Source organism: Phoenix dactylifera, chromosome 2, assembly GCF_051530095.1.
Source record: "Phoenix dactylifera cultivar Ajwa chromosome 2, Ajwa_hap1_PhDact_Kaust_v1.1, whole genome shotgun sequence".
Taxonomy (NCBI): Eukaryota; Viridiplantae; Streptophyta; class Magnoliopsida; order Arecales; family Arecaceae; genus Phoenix; species Phoenix dactylifera.
The window spans coordinates 8100571-8124602 of record NC_143191.1 but is presented as its reverse complement, the minus strand read 5'-3'; the positions used below and the strand labels follow the sequence as shown (position 1 = coordinate 8124602).

At 40.2% G+C, this 24032-nt stretch overlaps 2 protein-coding genes and 4 non-coding genes across 6 annotated transcripts; 1 reads left to right on the top strand and 5 right to left on the bottom strand.

The window, feature by feature from the left end:
- Nucleotides 1-1995: 1995 nt before the first annotated feature.
- On the top strand, nucleotides 1996-6042 carry LOC103696743 (Pentatricopeptide repeat (PPR) superfamily protein). Its single transcript, XM_008778457.4, has 2 exons — nucleotides 1996-3724; nucleotides 5632-6042. Exon 1 carries the CDS (start codon nucleotides 2060-2062, stop codon nucleotides 3410-3412), a length of 1353 nt encoding a protein of 450 aa, XP_008776679.3. The 5' UTR covers nucleotides 1996-2059; the 3' UTR covers nucleotides 3413-3724; nucleotides 5632-6042.
- Nucleotides 6043-6771: 729 nt separating this feature from the next.
- LOC103696739 (small ribosomal subunit protein uS17-like) lies at nucleotides 6772-13202 on the bottom strand. Its single transcript, XM_008778452.5, has 6 exons — nucleotides 13081-13202; nucleotides 12378-12418; nucleotides 12192-12292; nucleotides 7749-7893; nucleotides 7585-7674; nucleotides 6772-7214 (listed from the first exon to the last, which is right to left on the bottom strand). Exons 1-6 carry the CDS (start codon nucleotides 13090-13092, stop codon nucleotides 7121-7123), a joined length of 483 nt encoding a protein of 160 aa, XP_008776674.2. The 5' UTR covers nucleotides 13093-13202; the 3' UTR covers nucleotides 6772-7120.
- On the bottom strand, nucleotides 8622-8711 carry LOC113461239 (small nucleolar RNA Z102/R77). The gene has a single exon (XR_003383373.1). It is a non-coding gene; the product is annotated as a small nucleolar RNA Z102/R77 (small nucleolar RNA).
- LOC113461237 (small nucleolar RNA Z101) lies at nucleotides 8879-8976 on the bottom strand. The gene has a single exon (XR_003383371.2). It is a non-coding gene; the product is annotated as a small nucleolar RNA Z101 (small nucleolar RNA).
- LOC113461238 (small nucleolar RNA Z102/R77) lies at nucleotides 9145-9232 on the bottom strand. Its single transcript, XR_003383372.1, has one exon. It is a non-coding gene; the product is annotated as a small nucleolar RNA Z102/R77 (small nucleolar RNA).
- On the bottom strand, nucleotides 9396-9494 carry LOC113461236 (small nucleolar RNA Z101). Its single transcript, XR_003383370.2, has one exon. It is a non-coding gene; the product is annotated as a small nucleolar RNA Z101 (small nucleolar RNA).
- Nucleotides 13203-24032: the final 10830 nt, after the last annotated feature.

The following is a 24032-nucleotide window of genomic DNA, read 5'->3' as shown; positions in this document are numbered from 1 at the left end:
TAATAGTCATAATCACAAGACAATTAAAGGACAAGAGAAGGTGAAAAGGTGGATGAATGTAGACATCCCCAAGGGATAAGGGGCACATCTAGGAGTTACAAAAGATGGAAAACCCAAGAGGTGGGGAAACTCAAGAGGTGAAGGTTAAGTGGTCATCCACCCAAATACGGTGGATTCATAACACACACACATATATATATATATATATATATATATATATATAGGGAGAGAGAGAGAGAGGTAATTAATGTTTGGAAATTCTTATCTCTACTGCCGACAGATTCAAATTAATCTATATCTCAATTTAAGAACCAAAATATACAATACCTTACTCAACGCTTTTTTGTCTAGTTGGCTGCTTTCCTATGGTATTAAAGCCAATCAAAACCATAAAAGGGATAATCAACAGCCCGGTACCCCTCGACCCCTCAAATCAACTAGAGACGGGAAGGAAAAGAAAGAAAGAAAGAGAAAGGGATAATCACCAGGGATTCTTCACTTAACCTCTTGAATCGACTAGAGATAGAAAAGAAAAGAGGGAAAGAGAGAGATAGAGCAGAGCTTATACATCGAAGATATAGAGATCCTTCAAATCATTTATAAGGTTACTTACAGATCATTATTTTTCGTAATTTTTTTTTTTTTTTGCAAATTCTTTGTAAATAGATTTTGCAAACTCTATTTTTCTAATAAAGCCAGGTGGCTTTGCCTCCATCAAAAGAGAGAGAGAGAGGAGAGGGCTAACCACGGTGGTCTCTTCTCAAAATAGGAGGAGAGCTCTAGGGACGGCGGTAGCTTGTGGAAGTGACCTATGGAGGCAACCAAATCACAACCACACTTGGCGACGGCAGCCGACTCGGCAAAAAAGAAAAAAAAGGGATAACAGGGAAGGCAGTGCGTTCAAATCCGGCGACCGGTCGAGGTTAAACAAGCCTCCAATGGCTACTTTGAGAGAGTGAATAAAATGGGAAGAAGAAGGATTTGGGCTTCACCTCAACTCCGATGAGATCCCAGGGCCGAATTGAAAGAAAACTCCAAGAAACCCTCCAAAGAAGAGCTTGAATCACAACTCCAATCAAGAAATTTTCAAAGTCTTACTAGAAGTCCTCTTCCTCCCATCTCACATGCGAGTTGCGTGAGTTCTATCTCATCTTTGGGCTAGTAAGCCCAGTACACAACCACGCCAGTCTAATGGACCAATCCCTCACGAAAGAAAATTAAAACACATTGGAAATCTATGTTCAATTACGAACTAATGGAGACCTTTCCATTCCTCTCTACATATCAGGCCACACTTGCATCTCAATGGTCTTGTCCTAATTGGATGGCCTGGTACGTGAAAGAACAACAGTTCTTTTTTTTTTGAAAAATTATAGTTTTTTTGGAAATGCAACATGCTAGAGTTTCTCTAGATTAGTTCACCACCATCAACCTCGTAGATAGCACATTTTTAGCATCACCTTAGCAAGGATTTTAGAAAGAAGAAGGACGATGGCACCCCTTCGTCGAAGAGGAAGAAGGTGAAGAGCCTCTTCTTTTTCTTTCCTTCCTGTCCCCTACATATGGAGGAGTTTTAAATTATACATACGAAGATCCAAGGAAGATATGGCCATGGCAATTAGCTAGTTAGTTAGGAAAATAGACTTCGAAAAAGGTTGAAGAGGGTAAGAGCATTATTGTCCTTTGACTAGTTAACGGTGTTGGTTGGTTGGCAAGCCAGAGAATCATTTCGAAATACTTTGGAAACTCGAATGATCATTTTTAAAATTTTCAAAGATCAAAGAGTGCGCCTGAAAATCACCCAAATTTGAGAGGTGAAACTATAATTTTTTTCCCCTTATTACATCTGAACTCAACTCCAAACGGAGGCAAGAGAATACTGCTAATACATAATCTCCTAAAAGCTGTAGCTTCCGCATCACAATTTTTTTCTCACGTGCTGGGCACGTGCATATTTGGTCAGAATATAACGGAAACGCAAGATGGAGGCGGAAAAAACCCTTTGTTTGATAAAGAAAAATAAAGAGGAAAAACTCTCTAAAATCCCTAGCGGCAGCCAATGCCCTCCCTCCTCCGCTCCTCCATCGCCACTCGCTCCTACGTTCTCTTCCTTCGCGTCTCCTCCCACTCCTTCTCCTCCTCCTCCTCCTCGTCCTCTCCTTCGCCACCCCTCGACCACGAGACCGTCCTCGAGACCCTCTCCAGCTACGCCAACGACTGGCCCCGCGCCCTCGACTTCTTCCACTGGGCCGCCGCCGGCGGCGGCTTCTCCCACACCCCCGCCACCCTCGCCCGCGCCGTCGACATCCTCGGCAAGCACTTCGAGTTCTCCCACGCCTGGTCCCTCCTCTCCTCCCACCATCCGAACCCCTCCTCCTCCTCTTCCTCCTCTCCCGACGCCCTCCGCCCCGCCTTCCGCGCCCTCTTCAACCGCCTCGCCGCGGCCCGCCTCATCCCCGACGCCCTCGCTGCCCTCCGCCGCGCCGCCGACGACTTCGGCCTCCGCGACCGCGCCACCTTCCACCTCCTCATCGACGCCCTCTGCGACCGCCGCCTCGTCCCCGAGGCCGAGGACCTCTGCCTCCGCTCCTCCGCTCCCTTCCCTCCCGACACGAAGACCTACAACCTCCTCCTCCGCGGCTGGCTCAAGATGGGGTGGTGGGGCAAGTGCCGCGAGTTCTGGGACGACATGGACCGGAAGGGCATCGCGAAGGACCTCCATTCCTACTCCATCTACATGGATATCCTCTCCAAGTCCGGCAAGCCGTGGAAGGCCGTCAAATTGTACAAGGAGATGAAGAAAAAGGGCATCTTTTTGGACGTCGTAGCTTACAATACTGTAATTCAGGCGATCGGGCTCTCGAATGGGGTCGATTTCTCGATTCGTTTGTACAGGGAGATGCTCGATTTAGGGTGCCAGCCAAATGTCGCAACATTTAACACGATCATCAAGCTGTTGTGCAGAGAAGGGAGGTTCAGGGAGTCGTATGCATTTGTTGATCAGATGAGGAAGAAGGGCTGCGAGCCCAATGTCATCACTTACCACTGTTTCTTTCAGAATTTGAATAGGCCACAGGAGATCCTCGGGCTGTTTGATAAAATGGTGAAGAGCGGGTGCCGGCCAAGGATGGAGACATATGTGATGCTGATGAAGAAGTTCGGGAGGTGGGGGTTTCTCAGGCCAGTGTTTGTTGTTTGGAAGGCAATGGAGGAGCATGGGCATAGTCCGGATGCGTTTGCTTACAATGCATTGATTGATGCATTGCTGCAAAAGGGAATGGTTGAGATGGCTCGGAAGTATGATGAGGAGATGCTGGCGAAGGGGCTCGCGCCGAAGCCAAGGAAGGAGCTGGGGACTAAGGGACCCGGCATGGAGTCTGATGGTGATAATGCATTGAGTGGTGTGTTTTGAGGATGTGGGCATGGTCTGTCGGACATTCTGTGAAGGAAGGAAGAACTGCTGTGCAGTTTCAAAGATCAAAGAGATTGTCACTGCTAATGTCTTGCATTGTTCTTTATTATATGGCATCAAGGCTATGAGCAAGATGCCTTCTTTCGTTCTAAATGAGGTCCTTTTGCCTGATTGGATTTTGCTTTTTCAAAGCATCAAAGAATTGTATTGAGAAGACCCTCGTGAAGAAGGTTGGAAGAGTTATGACACCCGAGAATGATGTTGATAACAGCTGATACATTATCCAAAGCAGAATAACAAACTCAAATATAGGTAAGCCTACTTTACCTAAACTTTATTCCTCATGCTCCTTTTAGTTGGCTGTCTTTTATTTCAAGTACTTCAACTTTTATATGTCTTTCTTACATGTATAACTAAAAAGGAATTATGGTTTTGTCTTAGATGAAAATAAATATAAAACAATCTTAGTTGGGTTTTCCTTTCAAAAAGGATAGATATAAACTTGTGACAGAACCAAGGCTCTTAACCTAATTTACCCATAACTTTATCTCTTTGCCAATTAATTGAAGGAAGACATATTCACAATGGTATCTAATGAACAACCTCTTTCATGTGCTCAATTACTTGAAGGAAGACATAACTGTTATAAACTCCCTATGAATTCTAAAGTGTGGCGAAATGAACCACAAACTTGTGGTCATGTAGTATGATAAATATGTCCCTTTTAAAAGTTTGCCATGAATTAGAGTTCCTGATGGACAGTTTAACGAAATTATGAAATATTTTGAGGAACTAAGTAGTTCCAAACTATTGCATGAATGACACAAGGACACATCACACTAGTTTCTAGTAAAGGTTGACACATCATCCATAACAACTTTGACATGGCAACATGCCATTAAAGATTTTCCAATCTTAGTGTCAAGAAACAGAAGCTGTTCGGAACCTTGAATGTGTACCAACTTCCTAAGCAATTCTTCACATAAGATTATTTTAAAATACCCATTTCCCCACATTTGCACCCACACGCAATTTCAGTTCTAGCAACTAAGTTACACCTAGGTTGATCTTGTACATATGGAATATTAGAATCTATAGCTATCGATTACTAGTTATGTTATTCTTAAATGATAAATAGCACTTTATAACCTCCTAATGTGATCTGCTAATAATAAAAATATTATTAATTTTGAAATTTATTATGAGTGGTGGTAGGACTCAATTGGCTCTTTTGGAGCATTAGTAGCAATCAAATCTTGTTAGATTTTGATTTTAGTAATATTTTCTTTCAGAAGTTTTAAGCTTGTAAATATATGAATGAAGTCAATTTTCACGCATATCACATGAATCATGTGGGCCATGAAAACATGGTTGGTTAAGGTATATTTTGGATTCAATTTTTATCATTAATTATTGAACTTTCAAACTTTCTAGTACCAATCTGTTTTGAATAGTAGTTTTCCTTTTGTAAGGCATATGATCTTCAAAACAGAGTCCTAGGTATTATTTATAGAAAATCAGAGGAAGCTTAAGCAGGATGGATGTAGAAACTATGGAGCAGAATCAGGAACAAGTTTATGTATTATTATCATTTGATTTTAGATAAACCTTTGTCATTTTCCTCAAAGAGTTCTGGTTATCTACTATGTGTGGTGCAACAGGCCTAGTGCACACGTATTTTGGATTCCAAAGCTGTTTGCCTGAATATCTCGAAATAGTAAAATGATGGATCTCCACAGCTCTTTTTTTTTTTTTTAAATGAGCGTCCGCTGCAACTCTTTACTCTGAAGGTCTTTGCAAATAGATTGAGCTCGCGTCTATAAATATTTTCTTTTAAACAGAGCAAAATGGCATATAACTATACATATATATATAATGTAAAGTCAGATTAGCTCTGATAGGAGGTCATGGAGAAACTATTCTACTTGAGATGGCATATTTGTGCTGAGCTGAAACCAAATATACTAAGAGATACTAGAGGAAATCATTTGTACGCTTTTAATTGGATGTATAGAAGAATTTAATAAGGATATTTTTATTTGAAGCAAAATTATTTTGTCATGGAGGTCATAGGACTATTAGTACTTTCAATCTCTCTTTGAGCTTTTATATTCCTTCAGAGTATTATCAGGTGCCAATAAACTTCTTGTAACATATGAGGTCAGCTTTTGTGCATAGTGATATGTCATTTCATGTTTGATTATTTCTGCTGAGTGCAGATATGAGCACCTAGAGCCAGATTATTGCTCCTTTTGCCATTTGGCATGATGGAACTTATGGGACTGAGGATCTGAACTACTTCCTTGTACAGAAAGATCACCTAAAGATTTTCATCACGGTCTTCTGACTTGGCCTGCTTGCTTACTTGAAACAAGCAGAATGTCTATGATTTTCCCTTTTTTTTGCTGCAAATGCCTAAGATATTCCTGATATATGTTTTTGTCCTGTAGAAAGGTCATGCGTTGCCACCTACATACGTGAGCCAGTGACTGTTTTTTTTTTAATTAAACTATGTATCACACCTTGCATTTCATTTGTTTTATCCTTAAAATTTATGTATGACAGTTTTGACATGGTTCATAATTACTATTCTGCATCCAGATAATGTACCGATAGTTACTCTTTTCTCATGAGACTAGAGAGAGTGCTGCTCTTTAGAAAATTGTTTCCTGATGTCTGAACCAGTTCAAAATTAATTGGTTAAAGTTTTAATGCTTGAGTCTTCATTAACAATATCATGATGCATGTCTGTCTTATGATGGACTCATCGCTTGTGCTGATGGGGAACAATGTGAGTCCAAATACTTGAATCATACACATCCCTCCAATTGAAATCCATATAAAAAGGGACTTCTCTATAGACTTTTGATATGCTTTTATCTCTTTAGCACCGTGTCTGTTGTTTCGGCATCTACATACTGACTAATTAACAGCATTTTCCATACAAGAAGCTATAAAGTGAAATACATAAAAATCGTCAGTGTTCCAACTAGCGCAGTTGTTCAAGTCCTTGTGTGATTTGAGTACTTGGATAATATACTACAATGGCAGGCTGCCCAATATACGCTGAGCACAAATTAACAGCAAAGGAAGCTCACGGGTCATAATGCAGGAGGGTTTAGTAACAAATGGTAAGACAACAGGATGGTCCCTTGGATCCAACATGGCCTATGGATGATATATGAACTTGAAACATAATTTTTTTCATTCTGATTTTAACAGCACCGTTTCAGAATGTTTAATTGGTCTGAAAAAATCAGATTTTCAAGGTGTGAAGATAATCAGATTCTCAAGGACTGACGGCATCAGACTGAAATGACCCTTAATCAAGACAACTTGCAAGCAATTATCACCCAATGTAAAGCCAATCCCTGTGAAATTTAGGGGATGGAAAATAAAATCAGACGTTAAACAGATTTTGTTAAAATAGGATACATTGAAATACTTCTACACAGATGCCAACACTACCAATACCATCAAATTTTGTGACAAAGGCAAGCAACCCCAAAGGGGTTCAGATACCCCATAAGTTCTAAGAATTTTGAATGCAACAATATAAACCATTCAAAGTTCTACGATCCAATCAAAATCTCAAAAGAATATCAGTAAACGAGAGTACCAAAAAAATGAAACTCAAAAATCCAACTTCTCTGCTCTCAGCCTCATAACAAATGCCTTTATCTGGACAACTCAGTATTTCAGACCACCTCAGAGTGCAGCAAAAGCCTTCTTGCCGCCTCCACTTTTTGAGCCGGCTGGAATGACTTTCAACACATTGAATCTCACAGTCTTTGCCAATGGCCTGGGCAGATGGAAGATCAAAAGTTACAATTAAATAAACTGCATACGCAGTAGATAGTTAATGAGTGTGACTAGGTTTCAAGTTTCGACAATGTTCCAACCTTTGCCATGGTATATCATAAACCACAGCCTGACATAATTTAAGGAGATGTAGGCTGTATAGCTTTTGATTATGCTAGATTATATATCGAGATAAAAACGACTCGGGACAGAGCATGCTGTCATACATAGGCAGGAATGGAAATTTCATAGGATGCCAGATCTGTCACCTAAGTCACCCATATGAGCTGATGGCAGATTTGTGGATATTACGAACATGCCCAAAACGCAACATCATCCCAATGTCTAAAATGTTGATATGTAGTCTTTACCTGCACTGCCCGATGATTATATGGTCTCCTTCCTTCACACGGAAACAAGGTGATACGTGTGCTGATATATTTGAGTGCCTCTTCTCATACCTGGAAACAAGAAAAATAAGTTATGGTTTCCAATCTAATCAAGAAACAAGAAACCAGCATACTATTTCACTTGCCTTTGATACTTCTTTACATAATGAAGGTAGTTTCGACGTACAATTATGGTTCTGTTCATCTTGGCACTGTGGCATGTGCCTGCTAAGATGCGACCCCTAATTGAGACATTACCGGTGAATGGGCATTTCTTATCAATATAGGTTCCTGCAAGCAAATCAAAGTTGTTAAAGGACAACATATTCCACCTTAAATTATTATTTAGGCAAAAGAAATTGTTTGTATTAAAAATTCAACATCATGTTAAAGCAAGCAATGGGATGTCTCCATGTAAGACTCTATACACAACTGGCACAAATCAATGTATAGGGTTACTGTGTAAAAGTGCTAGTGTGACATACACAGACAAAGAAAAAGATTTATAAATTGGTTAGACATAGAAGAAGTTTGACACAGAAAAATTAGAGAGAGCCTAACCAATATGATATGATCAAATATGGGAATCAAAATGTTAAATGAGATATTTAACATATTTTCCAATAGAACCCAAGGCAATTTATTTTCCTTTTGTTCTACCTTATATGGTATAGATAAGATTGAAAAAGTAAATGTGTTGACAAAGATTTGAGCTCATAATCAGTATGCTAAGAGAACTTCTTAAGTGGAACTCGTGGGGAAAAATCAGCAATGAATAGATTGACATGCTTATGATTGCAGGAGACTAAAATGGAGGCCCAAAAAGGTCATCATCAAAGAAAAAAAAACTATTACTAGGAAAAATATTTATTGCAATGGTTAATGAGTTCAACACCATCCAAGATCACTCATTATTATCAAAAAAAAAAACTGCTGGAATTTTCTCAATGCCTAGCAGACAGCTGTTTTTCGCATCTTTTTATTAGAGTTTAATCTATGAACTGAACACCCAACATCTTAAGTGCCATCAGATAGATCTAATGCAATAAGTGCCATCATCTTGGCCATCAAACCAATAGGGAAACAAATTAAGCATCATCATCTCATCCTCCTATCATCTTCCATCATTTGCAGAATCAATAAAAATGTATAAATTATAAAGAATATAAAACTGTTACATAAGATCTCAAAAAGAAAGATAAAAAAGCGATCGAGAAGACATGCAGTTTATCCAAAAATAAAAAATAAAAAATGAACAGAAAAGTTAAAAACTATGAAGAGGCATCAGATCTCCAAGGTGATGATAGGTAACATCATTAAGATTTTCAGATGCAAATTACCCATTAAAGTTATGAGATTCCTCATCTGCCCAAATGAAGATATTGATGGAAAGAGATTTAGGAACCAAATTGTCATGGGTGATATGCACACCCGGGGGCATTACATGTATCACACAATAAGAAAAACTGAAAGAAAACAAGTCTTTAATTTAGAATATGCATTCATAAGTAAACAAAAGGCTTGCTGGATTAGAGAAAGGAAGAGTGATCAGATAGAGCTAATACAACAAGTGCCATCATCTTGGCCATCAAACCAATAGGGAAACAAATTAAACATCATCATCTCACCCACTTATCATCTTCCATCATTTGCAGAATAAATAAAAATGTATGAATTATAAAGAATATAAAACTGTCACATGAGATATCAAAAAGAAAGGTAAAGAAAGCAATAGAGAAGGCACCCAGTTTATCAAAAGAAATTAGAAAATGAACAAAAAGATAAAAATTATGAAGGGGCATCAGATCTCCAAGGTGATGATAGGTAACATCATTGAGATGTTTCAGATGCAAATTACCCATTAAAATTATGAGATTCCTCATCTACCCAAACAAAGATATTGACGGAAAGAGATTTAGGAACCAAATTGTCATGGGTGATATGTGCACAGTGGGGAGAGGGAAGGGGGGAAACAGGGGGATCAACAAATAGTGGCCTTGGTGCAGCCTATTAAAAGTTCCTCCAATAACAATTGCTTCATAAGAAGTAGGTCAAGAAGAATCCAGATTACTGACAACTTCATATCTTTCACAGTGAGAGAGGGGGGGCAAGGGGGAACGCACTCATCAAGCTGAGGGCTGCAATGAACATTTGCAGGATGAAGAGGATCAGAGCTGGAGGGTAGGGACCAAGGGAAAGAATATGAGAAGGATTCAGGAGAATGGCATTTATGCTCCACAGATTAATATCAAAATGGACCTACAACATACGGTCATACTAATACATATAACATTATTATTATAGTACAGAATATGTAATGATTTTATATAACACGATAGATGATATTACATAAAATTTTGTTTGTTCTGGTCATAATTAGGTTAGGTTGTGCAAACCCAAGACCACCATGATGGGCTGTAATCGGGTCATTGTGTCCAGAAAAATAAGGGTCATTGGTCAGAAAAATAAGGCTTTGATATCCAAGCCTTCTAGATTGTTGATTTTGTATAACAATCATGCTACTGATTATATCCCCTAAACATTATTGATAGATGCAGATAATTCCTACCAATATAAGCTAAGTAGTGATTTCTGACGCTGGTATATGAATGAAAAAGGTGATAAGCTATATGCATGTATGTTCAATGTTTAAGAATGCAAGTTATTGCGAGCATTAGTTGTTTAGGGTTTATTTTTAGAAGAGAAACATGTAGAAGAATCTAGAGGAAAGTAACCTGACTGGTCATGGAACTTGAATATTCACACTCCCTCCTATAAGGTATTTGGATAGTACAGCTAGACAAAGGAAGCCATAACTAGCTACTGTAGTAGGTGGAATTCTGGTAAAAGGGAACTTCTATCTAGGGTTATACACCTACTTCATATTATCTTAAGGAACTCAAACCACACCCACTTGTTAATCACTTCCTATTATAATTTTTTCAAGAGACACTTTCTAGCACCTACAACTCACTTCTAGTGCAGGAAATGGTAGCATGCAAGCTCAAAGAATTTTTACTACAAGCAAGGAAACTAGCTAATAAAGTATGGTCCATGTACACCAAGAGTACTTCGTTGCACTCCATAACCTCCATAATAAGCAAACCAAGAGGAGTTCAAGATAGCTTGGCTGGTCTGCACCCTACCAGCCATTCATCTTGTTCTCCTTACAATAGATGATCATGGCCAACAATTCAAGATCAAGATCATCCATCCCTTACACCTTTTCATTGTCCTTGCATACTCTCCCCTCCTCCACAATACAAAATAAATCATCATCTTATCTTTCCATTGTTGTGGTGCACAAATATATTGAGAGCTAACCTAATGATATGATAGACTATCATAGTGTTACTAAAATATCTGGAACAGTTCCAAGTATCAAGGTTTGTAGAGTACCTAAAAATTAACATCTTGGCATTTTCATATATATAAAGTAATAAAGCATATTTATCATATGTATTAATATACGAAATTTATAATGGTACTTTATATTGAGAAAACATTTTATCACATTAAAAAAAAGAAAACAATATGTCACAACCTAAGACCTTATCCAATACCCAAGATCTACCCAATGCATAGCTGATGTAGGATTAAATACACACGTGCATGGGTCCTCACATACTCCCCCGTTTGAGCCCTGGCATCCTTGCTGGGTTAAAGAGTTCAAACCCATTCAAATCTAATCACAACCACTTCATGGACAGCCCCAATACGCCTGTGTTACAGTGTCCCTAGTCCAAAAAGGCTATAAGCTAGGTCCACTCTGATACCACTTGTAACGACACAAAATTGCCTCGTCCAAAAAGACTAGCCGCAAGGTATTATTTGGGTTTCTTAGCTTTGTATAAACACCTAAGATGTACCCAGTGCATAACCAACGCCCGCATAGATCCTCACTCAATGAGACACTTGATTAGATATGCTTAAATACTCTAAACCAACCAACCTTAGTTAGCACTTGGAGTAACTTACAATTGAACTGCCTGCACTTGCACTAGAGGACTCCTTAAACAAAGACCAAAAAAATTTTGCAGCAAGTGTCAACACATTGGGCTAACATAAACAGGATCCACCATTTTCAAAAAAACAAAGACTGTTATTTTCATGTCCAATATTATTGGCTATTCAAAAGACCTAAGAACTACTCTTGCCCAGAGATACATGAGCAAAAATAACATTGTAAACCTAATAACCCGTGCTTCTTATACAGAGGAGCGAACACCCTTCTCTCCCTTATTCCAGCCATTGATCAACCTGAATTTTATATGTGCATATGAAGTTGACCCTCATCACCCATCTTTGATCACCAAGTGGGCTTACAGCCTTCCCATCTTTCTAGATGACACCAGCAGGTATAGACCTAAAGATGGTGTAAATTTAACATGCATGACCAGACAATAGCAGAGAAACCAAACAATTAACAAAAAGGGCAGAAAAACCATCTCTCTCAAAATAATAGGCAATCACAAAAATAAATCACACCATAGGTTAGCTAGGAAATACTCATCCAAAAGCAACATTAAATTTCTCTTTGAGATATTATATATAAGCACAATAAGAAAAAGAATTTTTAGAGATAAGACCTTCAATGGCTTCTCTGGGAGTCTTGAATCCAAGTCCAATGCTCTTCCAAAATCTGCTCCCACCCTTACCAGGCTTCTTCCCCTTTCCAGCCTTCTTCGAGCTGCAACATTTCCAGCAGCACCATATAAACATGTAGGCAACTATAAATGAAAAATAATAATTCTGTAAAAAATCGTTTTTCTTACCAGAGAAACACCTTTGGCTGCTTCAGGAACGCCTTCTCGGTCTGGATAACGAAATTGATAAAAGCAACAGAAAGAATAATAAGTTAGAACTTGAAAAGATGATTCCAAGGTAATCATCATTTACAAAATGAAAGAAGAAACAACAAGAAGTTACATTCGATCAAATTGACAACTCCAGCTTTTCAATTCTCTGTCAACCGCTTATAAATAACATAAGAGAGAAATTTAGGAAAACCTTTTCTTTGTAAGGTTTTTTAAAAAAAAACTTGAATCTACAATTATTAATATGGTTATATAACCACGGTTTGAAAGTCATTGTAAAAACTCAAAAATATTTAAATGACATTATCACCCGATTCCAAAAATTTACAGCAATCGATTCTATGCTCCGCAAACCTATATGTGAACTGAAATAAAGCCAAAACTTGAAATATGATTCGATGCGAGCTCGAAACTCACACGAACGCCTAGAATCTAATCAACGTGATCCAGAAAAACCTGGATCTATCTACGGTCCTCTCAAATTCCAACATCGAGATTGGATCCATTCTCATTCTTCTCCTACTAATAGTGGATTCAAATACAAACAAAACTCGTGAACAAATTCAAAATTTCCTAAAGAAAACATCAAGGAAAGAAAAATCAAAAGATTGAATAAAAGGAAAGTTGCGAACGGAGGCAGATGGCAAGGATCAGATCCAACCTGCTCCGCCATGATTTAATCGGAGGAGGAGGCGAAGAGAGGCCTTCGAGTAGGAAGGAGACGCGAGCAGCGGCGGAAGGAGGGAGAAAAGCCTCGCTCGAAGCACTAAACCCCTAGTACCGATATATATATAGGGGAAAGGAGAGGGAATATTATTTATAGGTCCATGGTATTGTCAACGACGACGAAAAGGTCCCTATTCTGTGGACCCTCGCCATTGTGACCGTCTGATGGATGGGATCAAAAAAAAAAGGGTTCGATTGTTCGAATGGGTCACGACTCGGGTTTGTCGGGTCGCTAATTTTGGATGAGCGGTCCGACCGCTTTGCTCGTGCGGTTCGGATTTGGTTTGAGATGAACAGCCGTGGCTCTGTTACAATGGGTCTAACTGCTCTCTCTCTACTCCTTTTTGTACGTATATTTCCTTCAAAATGCTTGACTTTCGTTGAAAATTAAGAAAAAGAATGGCAATAGTTATTGACTTATTGCTTTTGATCAAGATTCGCCGTCTTGATACCGGATCCTATACCAGCACCATACTAGCATAGTGTCGGTATGGTATACGGTTCTTTTAACGTACCGAGAATCGGTACGCCACTGGTATCGATTCTGAACCGGTATGGTATGATACGTTCGGTATCTTCTGGTACGGCATGGCATACCATGCTCTTGACAAAGATGCTTCTCTATTTTAGAACTAAGAATATTTTCTTCCAAGTAAAAAAGATTGTAGAAATCAAAAAAAAAAAAAGAAAAAAGAAAGATTTTTTTTTGAGAATAACACAATTTTGAAATTGTTATCCTTACGGTAAGCAAGCTTGGACTTGATGGATGTTAGTTTCTGAATACTCTTTTTTTGAACTTGTCTAGCAGGGTGCCAATGGTTTTGAGATAGCAGTTCTCATGTAAGGAATACAAACATCAAGCAAAAGACTACTGCTACAGAATTTATTTTTCTATTCTGAACAAGTTCAAACATGTGAAGTACACTTCAATTACCAATAAACAGGATGCTTGTATGCAAATTAATGGTAATAATTAGTTATCAGCAACCTACCTGCACTTGACACAGGTAATAATTATCAGCAAAAGTACAACATGTCTAAGATCAAGTTTGGAATGAACCATTCACTAGAAGCAGAAGCAAGCATTGCAAATGCTGATAACAGGCCTCAGAACTAAATAACTTGCAAACCCAGCCACTGAAATACGTCAATCTACAAGAGTACATCTTTATGAGACTGCCAGAATATGAATCAGCTTCAGGAAAATTTGAAATCTAAGGTTAACTAAAAGTGGCAGAAGATAGATAAGTATTGGCAAAATGGAAACTTAAGATTCATCTTTTTAACCATTTTAGGTTTAGTAAGACTGATATCTTGCAGCTCATCAAAATGCAATAAAAAAAATTAATCATGGTATGTAGATCTAGAGCTTGGTGGCTGATTGTAGATCGTTTCAGATGATCCATGTGTACCAAAAAAGCAAACTCGGCAACAGACTGGATTGCCTCTTTTACTGCTCATCACTCGGAAGAGATTTTATCGACAGAGACTGATTTCGCTTTTCCATCCTTATGTACTCTTATTTTTTTTGACTTTGATGGTATAACTCACGCCAGGTTGTTGTCAGTTACTAAAAAAAAAAAAAACCGAGCGGTATGGGGTACATCAAACTAGTCTTGTACCATACCAGCCATCATTATGCAATAACTAGATAGGAGCCAATGCTTCCCATATGCTACCCAATCCATTCTAGAATGCAGCATAAGCAGAAGAGCAGAAAACCTTGGCTCCTCATTTATGAAATGTCCAACATGCCAACTTCCAAAGAACAGTGAAAGAAGAGGGCCAATCATTGAATCGACATCATGCATGTCAGTGAACAATGAAGCACTATTCAAACGTCAAGAACTCAAAATCCACAAATAAAAATATAACATAAGAGCCAACATTTCGACTTAAAATCCATAAAAGGGCCCAGAGCGCAGACTTCTATAAAAAAATAAGCAAAGATTAATCATAAAGCATCATCTGTTCTCATATGCCTTATGAATTCATCCTAAACTCAAGCACAAGCAGCAGAAGACCGGGTATGAACAAAAGGGTTGCCATTGATATTATAGTTCTTTACGTTAAGCTCGTCGGATAAACGACCGAGCTTACAAAACAAAAAGAGTTCAAAACGCCATCAAAAAGGCTTTTGAAGCCTAACTCAGTGGCCGGAGGCTGCTGAGATCAGCTTCCGGGAGAAGTCTTTCTACTTGAGCTCGGCAGTCCTGGAAGCCTAGCATGAAAGAGTCGGCAGCTCCTTCGGTGATCCCCTGCTTGAACTCCTCCGAGGCGAGGTAAATTTCCACTGCTTGGGCGGCTTTTTCTTCAGCTCGAGCAGCCTTTTCCTCAGCCATGGCTGCTCGTTGCTCGGCCTCCTGGATTCTCTTCTTGGCCTCGATTAAACGGCGTTCTGCTATTTCAGCCATGGACTTCGCGACTGCAGCCCGAGCCTCCATTGCGTCCAACTTCTCTGTTGCTGCCTTCAATTTCTCCCCCGCCTCCTGCAAGTTGGCTTTCAAATTTGCTTCGATCTCGGGCGACTTGTGCTCAACGACCTTTAGCTTCTCCTCCGTCTTCGTTACCAGATGTCCTAGCGCCATGAGCACATCGTGCATGAGGCAGATGATGTCGGCGTGCTGCAGAAGGGAAAGAAGAGTTAGTCCAAATAGAAAAATTCAAAGTTTAAAACAACCAAAATATAGTAGCTTGGTACTTACCCGGATGACTGACTTGTAGGCGTCCTCAACGAGGTCGTTGACCTGCCACCTTCTGAATGCCTTTTTGTCTTCGGGGAGCAGGATTGCACGAGCCAATTCTTTCGCCACTTGAGCATTATTTATTCCCGAGTCAGAGGCCTTCACTGACCACTTCGGAATGTAAATATTGGACTCGAGTGCAGGAGAGACCGGGGGAGAGGACGACGACTGAGAAACCCTGGCCACTAATGACGGCTGAGGAGAAGACGGGGTGTTCGACAACAAGCGGATGGGGGAGTCAATCTCCATCTTGGTGTTGGGCTGGGTGCCAACCCAAGGACCATCTTCTGAACTCGGTCTCTCTGATGAGGTTGGAGTGACCCTAGTTGGAGGCTTCGGAGAAGCTGAAGCTGAAGTTGTCTGAACCCTCTTCGCCGAGGGCTCGCTTCCGCTAGCCGCCCTCTTCTGGAGAGCCTTCCTTATTAGTGCGAGGTCGGTCTTCATTTCTGCAATATCAAGAAAAAAAAAGATCAGAAGTTATAATCATCAACATCTAAAATGAAAAGAGAATGGCAAATTTTTATCCTGCCGGGCTCGAGCCGACGTTAATCAAAGCCTGCTCGGCCAGCAGCTCCCACATGGGGGGCACCTTAGATCCGACCAGAAAATTGAGTGACCTCTGCTCCTCATCAAACGGCTCGGAAAATCGATTCAAAGACCTCTGTGTTGAACCCTACAAAATGTCGAAGGCCCAACACTACTCGGAAAAAATAAAGAAGAATCTATTCTTTCATCCATGGATGGAGGATGGGTTTTCTCGGATCAACTAGCAGCCCTTCCGACAAGAGAAGTACCACCAGTTTTTCTCCCGATGATGCTTTTTCAGGGTGACGAAGCTTGGATGAGCCTCACAATAGGTTGAACTCCAAGGAGAAAACAAAAGGAGAGAGAGCCTACTATGATCCGCCAGGAGTTGGGGACCAAATGGGTCGGGACCAAGGAGTACTAATTAAGATGATGAATAACAAAAGGATGAAGAGGGAGTCTCAGCCCAGCTTTGAGGCTCTCCTCGTACAAGTTGAGCTGAGCGGATGAAGAGTTAGTTACTTGGTCATCAGGTTTAGGCAACACCAAAGAGAAGCTAGAGGAAATATGATATAAATCCTAAATCGGTCTAAGTCTTCCAAGACCAAGATCGATTCCTCATTCTCGGGTCCAAGGAAAACTTTGAACTCTCCCTTCAAGCCGCTAAAAGGCAACCCTAAAAGGCCTGGGGAGAGGGAGGATCAGTCAACCAACTCCTAGAAAGATCACTCATTTCTAAGTGTAATCTAGTCAAAGAAGATCGAAGAAACTGAAATAATAAAAAAAAGAACAAAGAGAAAAGGTCACTCATTTCGGATTCGAAAGTGGAGAGAAACTGATGTGGTGCATATCAGCAATTGATCGAAGCAATGACCTCAGCATGCATCGAATTGATAGTCAGTATCCAACTAAGCCACCAACCATGGTAGTTAACCGAACTATTGACCTTGATGTTTACCAAGATGTCGACTTAAAGTCGTCAGGCCAATCAAAGCGAGCTGGTTGACCAGCGGTTATGTTCCATGTATCTCTAATTCAAATGTACTTAAAGCAATTAACCGTCATTAAAGGCACAATCATGACCAACCATTTGAGAGGCGGTTACAGCTCATCCCGGACGGATCGACTGTTACAGCACGATCAATCTCGTTTTAGGCAATTCTCTTAAATTTCTCCTATTTCTCCAAAATCTAGACTGACTTAAGTATCGGAGACTCTTCCATTGAGCAAACTCTGACAAGTGGACTTTTCTTTTTAATTTTAAGTTGGACAAGTCGCGCCCGACAAGCTTCTCCAGCTAAGTTTGAGTTAGATTGTTGTCAACCTTCTCCAACCCAATCACTCATCTCGGAGCCCGATCAACTGACCTCACCATTTTGCTTCCGGTTCTGTCCGACCTCAAAGATTCAAGTTGGATTTTGGCGGCAGCACCCAACGTTCGAAATACAGCCACAGAAGACAACCTATCACTAACTAAAAGCTCTTCAAATACCAATATCTTGAAAAAGTGCATAAAACCCATCATTTTTTCAATTAAATCCCATAGACAATTCAACATTTCAAAAGAAAGCATAAAAGATGAACTAGTTTTGTATCGGATGATTTACCAATCAAAAAAGATCATCTATTCCCTTAAGCCTCCTGATTTATCCTAACTGAAACACAAGAAATAAACGCCGAGTCATCCAAGCATGCATAATGAAAACAATCAAGAACTCAAAAAGGTACAAGAAAAAAAATGGCCATCTCATTGTGTTGCCTTAAAAGATGTCAAGAACTCAACTTTCCAATGTCAAAGAAAGAAAGCAGTTCTATCGGAAGATCGAGAGAAGCGGAAGAAACATTAAAAAAAAAAAATCTTTGCGAGACTGAAAGCAAACAAAATGGCGAATCCACAGATGAACTCGATTCAAGAGCGAAGCGAAGAGAAAAGACTCGATTCTAACCCATCTCTGTACAATCCCCAAGAAACAAAGAACAAGCAGAGAAGAAAACGATCAATCAATTAGTCCGCAAACATCAAGAACTCGAAAGGAATTTGAGCAAAAAGACATCTTATCTACTTAAAAAAAAAAAAAACAAGAATTCAAATTTCCAAAAAAAATCGTCGAAAAAACGGAAAAGCCAAAGACACCTCACGAAAATCCTTCGGAAAAACGTGCGAAGAACAACCAAAGAGGAACACCGGGCAGAACAAGAAAGACATCTTTTTTGCTTAAAACCCACCAAGAACTCATCTTTCCAAGAGAAAACGTGGCGTTCGAAGAGACACTCTTCGAAAACGCGGGGAGGACATGCGAACGACGAATCGATGGATGAAATCAATATAAGAAGACGAACAGCAAGGGTGACGAGATAGAGAGGCTTCGTTGGATTACCTGAGGCGACGAGAAGGGCGGAGAACACCCGAGGCGGAGCAGAACGAAGGAAGAAGAGAAGGGCGCCGAGGTGAAGAAGGGGCGGACAGCGGACAGGGGGAAGGGAGGGGAAGGGTTTCACGTACTGCGAGGCTTCTTCTACTGGGGGCTTGGCATGAAGCGCGGGCTTGGCAAGAGCTTTGAAGGGGTTCAACGAGTAGAAGAAGGCAAGGCCTTTTAATGCAGTGGTGTATCTTTCGCGCGAATCCACCGTTGGATCATCCACTATTCACTTTACGATCAGTGCAGCCATATGACTAAGGACCTCATGTGCTTTGAGATATGTGTGGTAGGCGATCCAATGGTCGGTTTGCGCTTCTTTCGCGTGAAAGATGTGACCCAATCCGTGGCCTATTGCATTGCAAGTGCCCTGTGGAATTTGTGGGACCATCTCTCGACGATTTGGATGCTTCTTGTATGTGTAGTTTAAGAGGTTATACATGTAAATATCAATTTGGGAGGTAAAATAGCAAAACAAGTGATTTAACAGAGTGTGCATGTAAATATCAATTTAGAAAAGTATTCATGCAAAATTTGATATTTAGAAGGGTATTCATGCAAAAAAAAACTCTTTAATATTTAATCTTTTGTTTAATTTTAGATGTACTTAATTTTATATTTAGGCACAAGATAGGGATTAAAAATTACATTTCTGTCAAGACAAGGGAATGGGTATGAATTTTCATATCAAGGTTGACTATCAGGGATGGGAAGGTCCCTTTCTACTTCCTACTTTGCAGTGTGATTTTATGGATATCAAAACTGAGTCTAGACAAAGTATGACCTGAACTTGGCTCAAGCCCAAGCATGACTTTGTTTGGCCCAAGCTCAATTGAAATAAAATGTGAAATATGTATGGTCGAAATTCTAATTTTCTTGTGGAGAGTATATTTTGACTGGTTTAGGGTGTTCAAGTTGCATATTAAATATATTCACGGAGCTTGAATCAAACTTTTATAGTTAAACTAGATAAGGTAAGCATCAATCTTAGCCTTACCATGAGAACAAATTCTAAACTTTGATCTGAAACTTAGCCTTGGCAACCTCTTCCACCTGTCTTCTTTTTTTTTTTCGCTTAGGTGGGTGGATCATATCAGACGAGTACGGATGCACCCAATAAAATCAAAACCTCTTCCACTTGTCTTTGATAAATGCATCCCTTCCGAAAGTCGGAGTTTGTTGCACGTATTAGCTCTAGAATTACTACGGTTATCCGAGTAGCACGTATCATCAAACAAACTATAACTGATTTAATGAGCCATTCGTAGTTTTATAGTCTGAATTAGTGGCCCGCCGCGGCAGCAGCAGCCCCCCTCCCTACCACCCCGGCGGGGCATCCATCTAAAGCTCATCCCAAGCGTTCCAAAGTACCAAGGAGTGTTGCAAATGGGAACGGCCCGGACACGCGTCCCGGTCGCACGAAATGCGCGTCCCGGTCGCACGGGTCGTGCGTCTTGGGAGGGCCGATGGAGGAAGCCGGCCTCCCTCTTTTCTGATGCATTCAAGATCACAAGGAGAGGAACAAAGGGTGAGAGAAGAGAAAGGAGGAGGAGAAGGGGTTGGAAGGGAAGGTTTTCTATGTTGCTGGCTTTTGTATCAGTCCTGATATCAGGCTTGCATTTGGCAAGATATTGAAGGAGGTCACAAATAAAAAGGCAAGCACTTTTCATATTGCAGTGGGAATTGAAACGCCGAACGGAAGTATTACATTGTGTCGCTATAGTGTTGGTAAGTGAATCTCTCACCGCTAGTTCGCACTTAATACCATTTGGGCTTGTTTATCAATAGCACATGCGAGAGAGAGAGAGAGAGAGAGAGAGAGAGAGAGAGAGAGAGATTAAAGAGCAAACCTTGAACCAATTTTTAAGTCACATTCAACAATATTTTCCTGAAACACTCATTTGAATTCATTAGCATAATATGAAATATACTCAAGTATTTTGGGCTCATCAAAATCAAATAAAGAAACAACAATAACTCAACACCACATTATACCCCGTGGTTGCTATAAAATCTCATGTTATAGCCCATGGTGGCTATCCAACCCACGTTATAGCCCGTGGTAGCTATCCAAATCCCAGGTTATAGCCTGTGGTTGCTTTTCATATGTCAGCACATGGCGCTATAATGAAGTTAGTCCAAATCATATCTTATCTGCCTGATTTGCTAATTACTCTTGTTAAATCAATTATCATATATACAATAATTTTTTTTCAAATTTAAGGTATCTTTGTTCATATAATCATGTACTCAATATTTGATACATATAATAACTATACAAATATATTTGTATTGAAAATTATTTAAAAATATATCGTCACATGCTAAACTGATACAAATCTTATGATGTAAATCTAACGATACAAACTAATAAACATATATACATATATGTGGTGATTCAAGTATATGAATTCTTACCTCTATTGAAGACTAACATAATGATCAGTGACCCACTTCAGGGTCTACAAGCTGGGGTGCAGAGTACCCCGATTAGAATCTTCTTGCACAGATTACTCTCTCTCTCTACAAAATCAAACTCGATTATCAAAAGAATGTCATTCAGTGGACTAGTAACCTAGATTGCGTATTGGCGTCTGCCAAGTATCCATCACTCGGTCCTCCGGGTCCTTGTCACCACCTACTCGGATCAACTAGAGAGAGAAAGACACCAAGAGAGAGAGAGAGAAAGTGAAAGAAGAAAGGGAGAGAAACTAGAGGGAGGAGAGAGAAGAGAGAGAAAAGAGGAGAAGAGAGAGAAACCCACTCTCTCCTCTCTTCATGAATGGGGAGGCTCGTCCTCCCCTTCTCCTTTTCTCTTCCTCCTTTCCCCCTCAGGTCCAAGGGGGCAGCCATGGTGGCTCGGCCCCCACTCATCGGCGGCCGCAGCCCTGACCAAACTGGCGGCCGGCGGCGGCTAAGGTCGAAGGAAGAAGAAGGTGAAATAGGGACTGCCCATTTTCATGCGTTCCAGTGGCTCGTCAGCCCTAGATCAAGCGGTGGTAACGGCCATGAAACCGGAAAACTAAGAGGAAGAAGAAGCTTGATCCATTACCTCAGTCCGACGAAATTTCAATGATGTTTCCAGCGAGAAATCAGTGAGGAGATTCAGAGAAACAACTTAGGGTTCATGGCTATACGTCTAGAGATTGATGATGGAACTTAATAGAGGAAGAGAAGGATTAAATAGCTGAAGCTTCCGAGTCCTAGATGAACTTAGATGGTCTTTTTCTCTTTCTCCTGCTGCAACAGAGTTTGCTCTGGCTAATGGGCCCATTCTTCTCGGGCTAGCCGATTAGCCCAAGTAAATTGGCGTGGGTTGTTATGGGTTTGGCGGGGCCTGGTCACTTCTGGCCGACCCACGTGCCCAAAAGCTGGATTATTACAAGGAGAGGAAGGGCAAGTGCAAAAGACATGCCAGCATTGAAATACACATGGCCAGCAAAGGAGAACCGTTGGTTGTAATGGCGACCAAGAGCTTGTCACGGGCGTGCAGTGACCTCGGCCGGCCTTGGATTGCTGGCTGCATGCATGGCAAGGACAAAGGACTGTAGGCAATTGACACGTTGAAACACACCCAATAATAAGAATCAAAAGAGTATTGTTTCATATGGCACTTTGTTGGATAGATTGCTACCCCGAGTTGGCAAACATGCCAATTTTTTTGGGCTATGGACCCTGCAATTGTCGATTGGTTTCACTTGTTAGCCAGAGAAGTGGACTAGATATGTGGTGAGAACATTAATTAGCCTGACTCTTAACAAGTATATCTTGATTTGGAAGCAAACCATGACCTTTCCATATCCTGTACAAGTACAGCATTGGTACTTGTGGATGGTATATGGTCATCCCACATAGTGCCCATATATAATATGTTATATGTTTCCAAATTTACTTTTTGTACCATAATTCATATGGTATGTTGGAATACTAGATCAGGGCATCTATTCAATCCCATGACGTCACGCAGAATGTAAAATTGATTGCTCATCATCTCCGGGAGATGGAAGTTGTATCTTTCACATGAAAGAATTAAGGATTCACCTTCCTTAGCGCGAATTCATCATTGGATCACCGGCTGGTCACTTTGAGATCAGTGCCAGTAGCTGAATGATGGAGTTCATGGTGCTTTAAGATTTGTGTGATGTGTGATCCAACGGTAGAATCATCAGGTGAATTCTTCTTTTGCGCAATCCAACCCACAATCAATCTCTGGTTGAGCATCAGCAACCCCAAAACAAGTATCATTATCGATGGACTGACCTCGACACATAGGAGTAAGCGCACTTTGACTCATATGTCTTCATTTACTCCAGTTCTATTTTTCTCTGCAAATACAATATTAGTTATATATACTTTTGACATCTAAGTCAGATGTGATATTGAGGTTCCACCTTAGCCCGTTAGTGCTCCCTCTTATTGGGTGTACCAAAGACCTAGGTTCGACATATATCATCTTTATGATCAGGGTTGCAAGGGTTAGGGTTACTGATGGAGGGTCACCCTTGCTGTGCAACCCATTATTTGTTGGTTTAAGTTCTACTATTATTATATATGCAATTATTCTACACAACCAAGTGAATTTTTGCACATATATAGCTTGCTTGAAAAATTTATTTTCTACAGCTTATAAACTCGTGGAGCTATATAACATATCTTCTAATGGCGAAGTTCTTTCCTCAGCGTAACATGGGCATGCAAAACATAGAGACTCTGTAGAGAACTGTCACTAATGGAATTGCATAAAAATGTTTGATAAATGGGCAATGACACATCGCCCTAGAACAACTTTGAATATTCTTTGAATGGCAATTGCATATGGTGAATGCTTCATTTTTATCTTATTAAAACATCTGTAGTGCCTCACCCCGTTTTGTCTTAGTGCTTCAGTTCTTATCTGTAGTGCTTCATTTTTATCTTATTTCCAGCCTCAGTCAAAGATTTGGTCCTCGTCACTCATTAACTTATTTGAGTAGGTCACGTAGCTGATCTTTACATTTATTAGATCCTACGTACTTAGGATTTTAGAATTCATTGTAATCTTCTATAGAGATTTCAGGTGTTCAACTTTCAGAAAGAGACAATAGGTTCGAGCATTGCCTTTAGAGGTCCTAGGCTATATATCCACAGCCATAGGTTTGGAAAGCCAGGAATTCGCAAAGCTAGAAATCAAAGACCAAAGCAAACACAGTCAAGCACTGGCC

Bases quoted from the DNA above. Each gene is read 5' to 3' on its own strand.
- LOC103696743 (XM_008778457.4), top strand. From the start codon at position 2,060: ATGCCCTCCCTCCTCCGCTCCTCCATCGCCACTCGCTCCTACGTTCTC.
- LOC103696739 (XM_008778452.5), bottom strand. The intron at 7,894-12,191 runs GTCTTATCTCTA...ATTTGCTTGCAG, and splicing joins TCCCAGAGAAGCCATTGAAG to GAACCTATATTGATAAGAAA. The intron at 7,675-7,748 runs GCAAGTGAAATA...TCTTGTTTCCAG, and splicing joins TATGTAAAGAAGTATCAAAG to GTATGAGAAGAGGCACTCAA.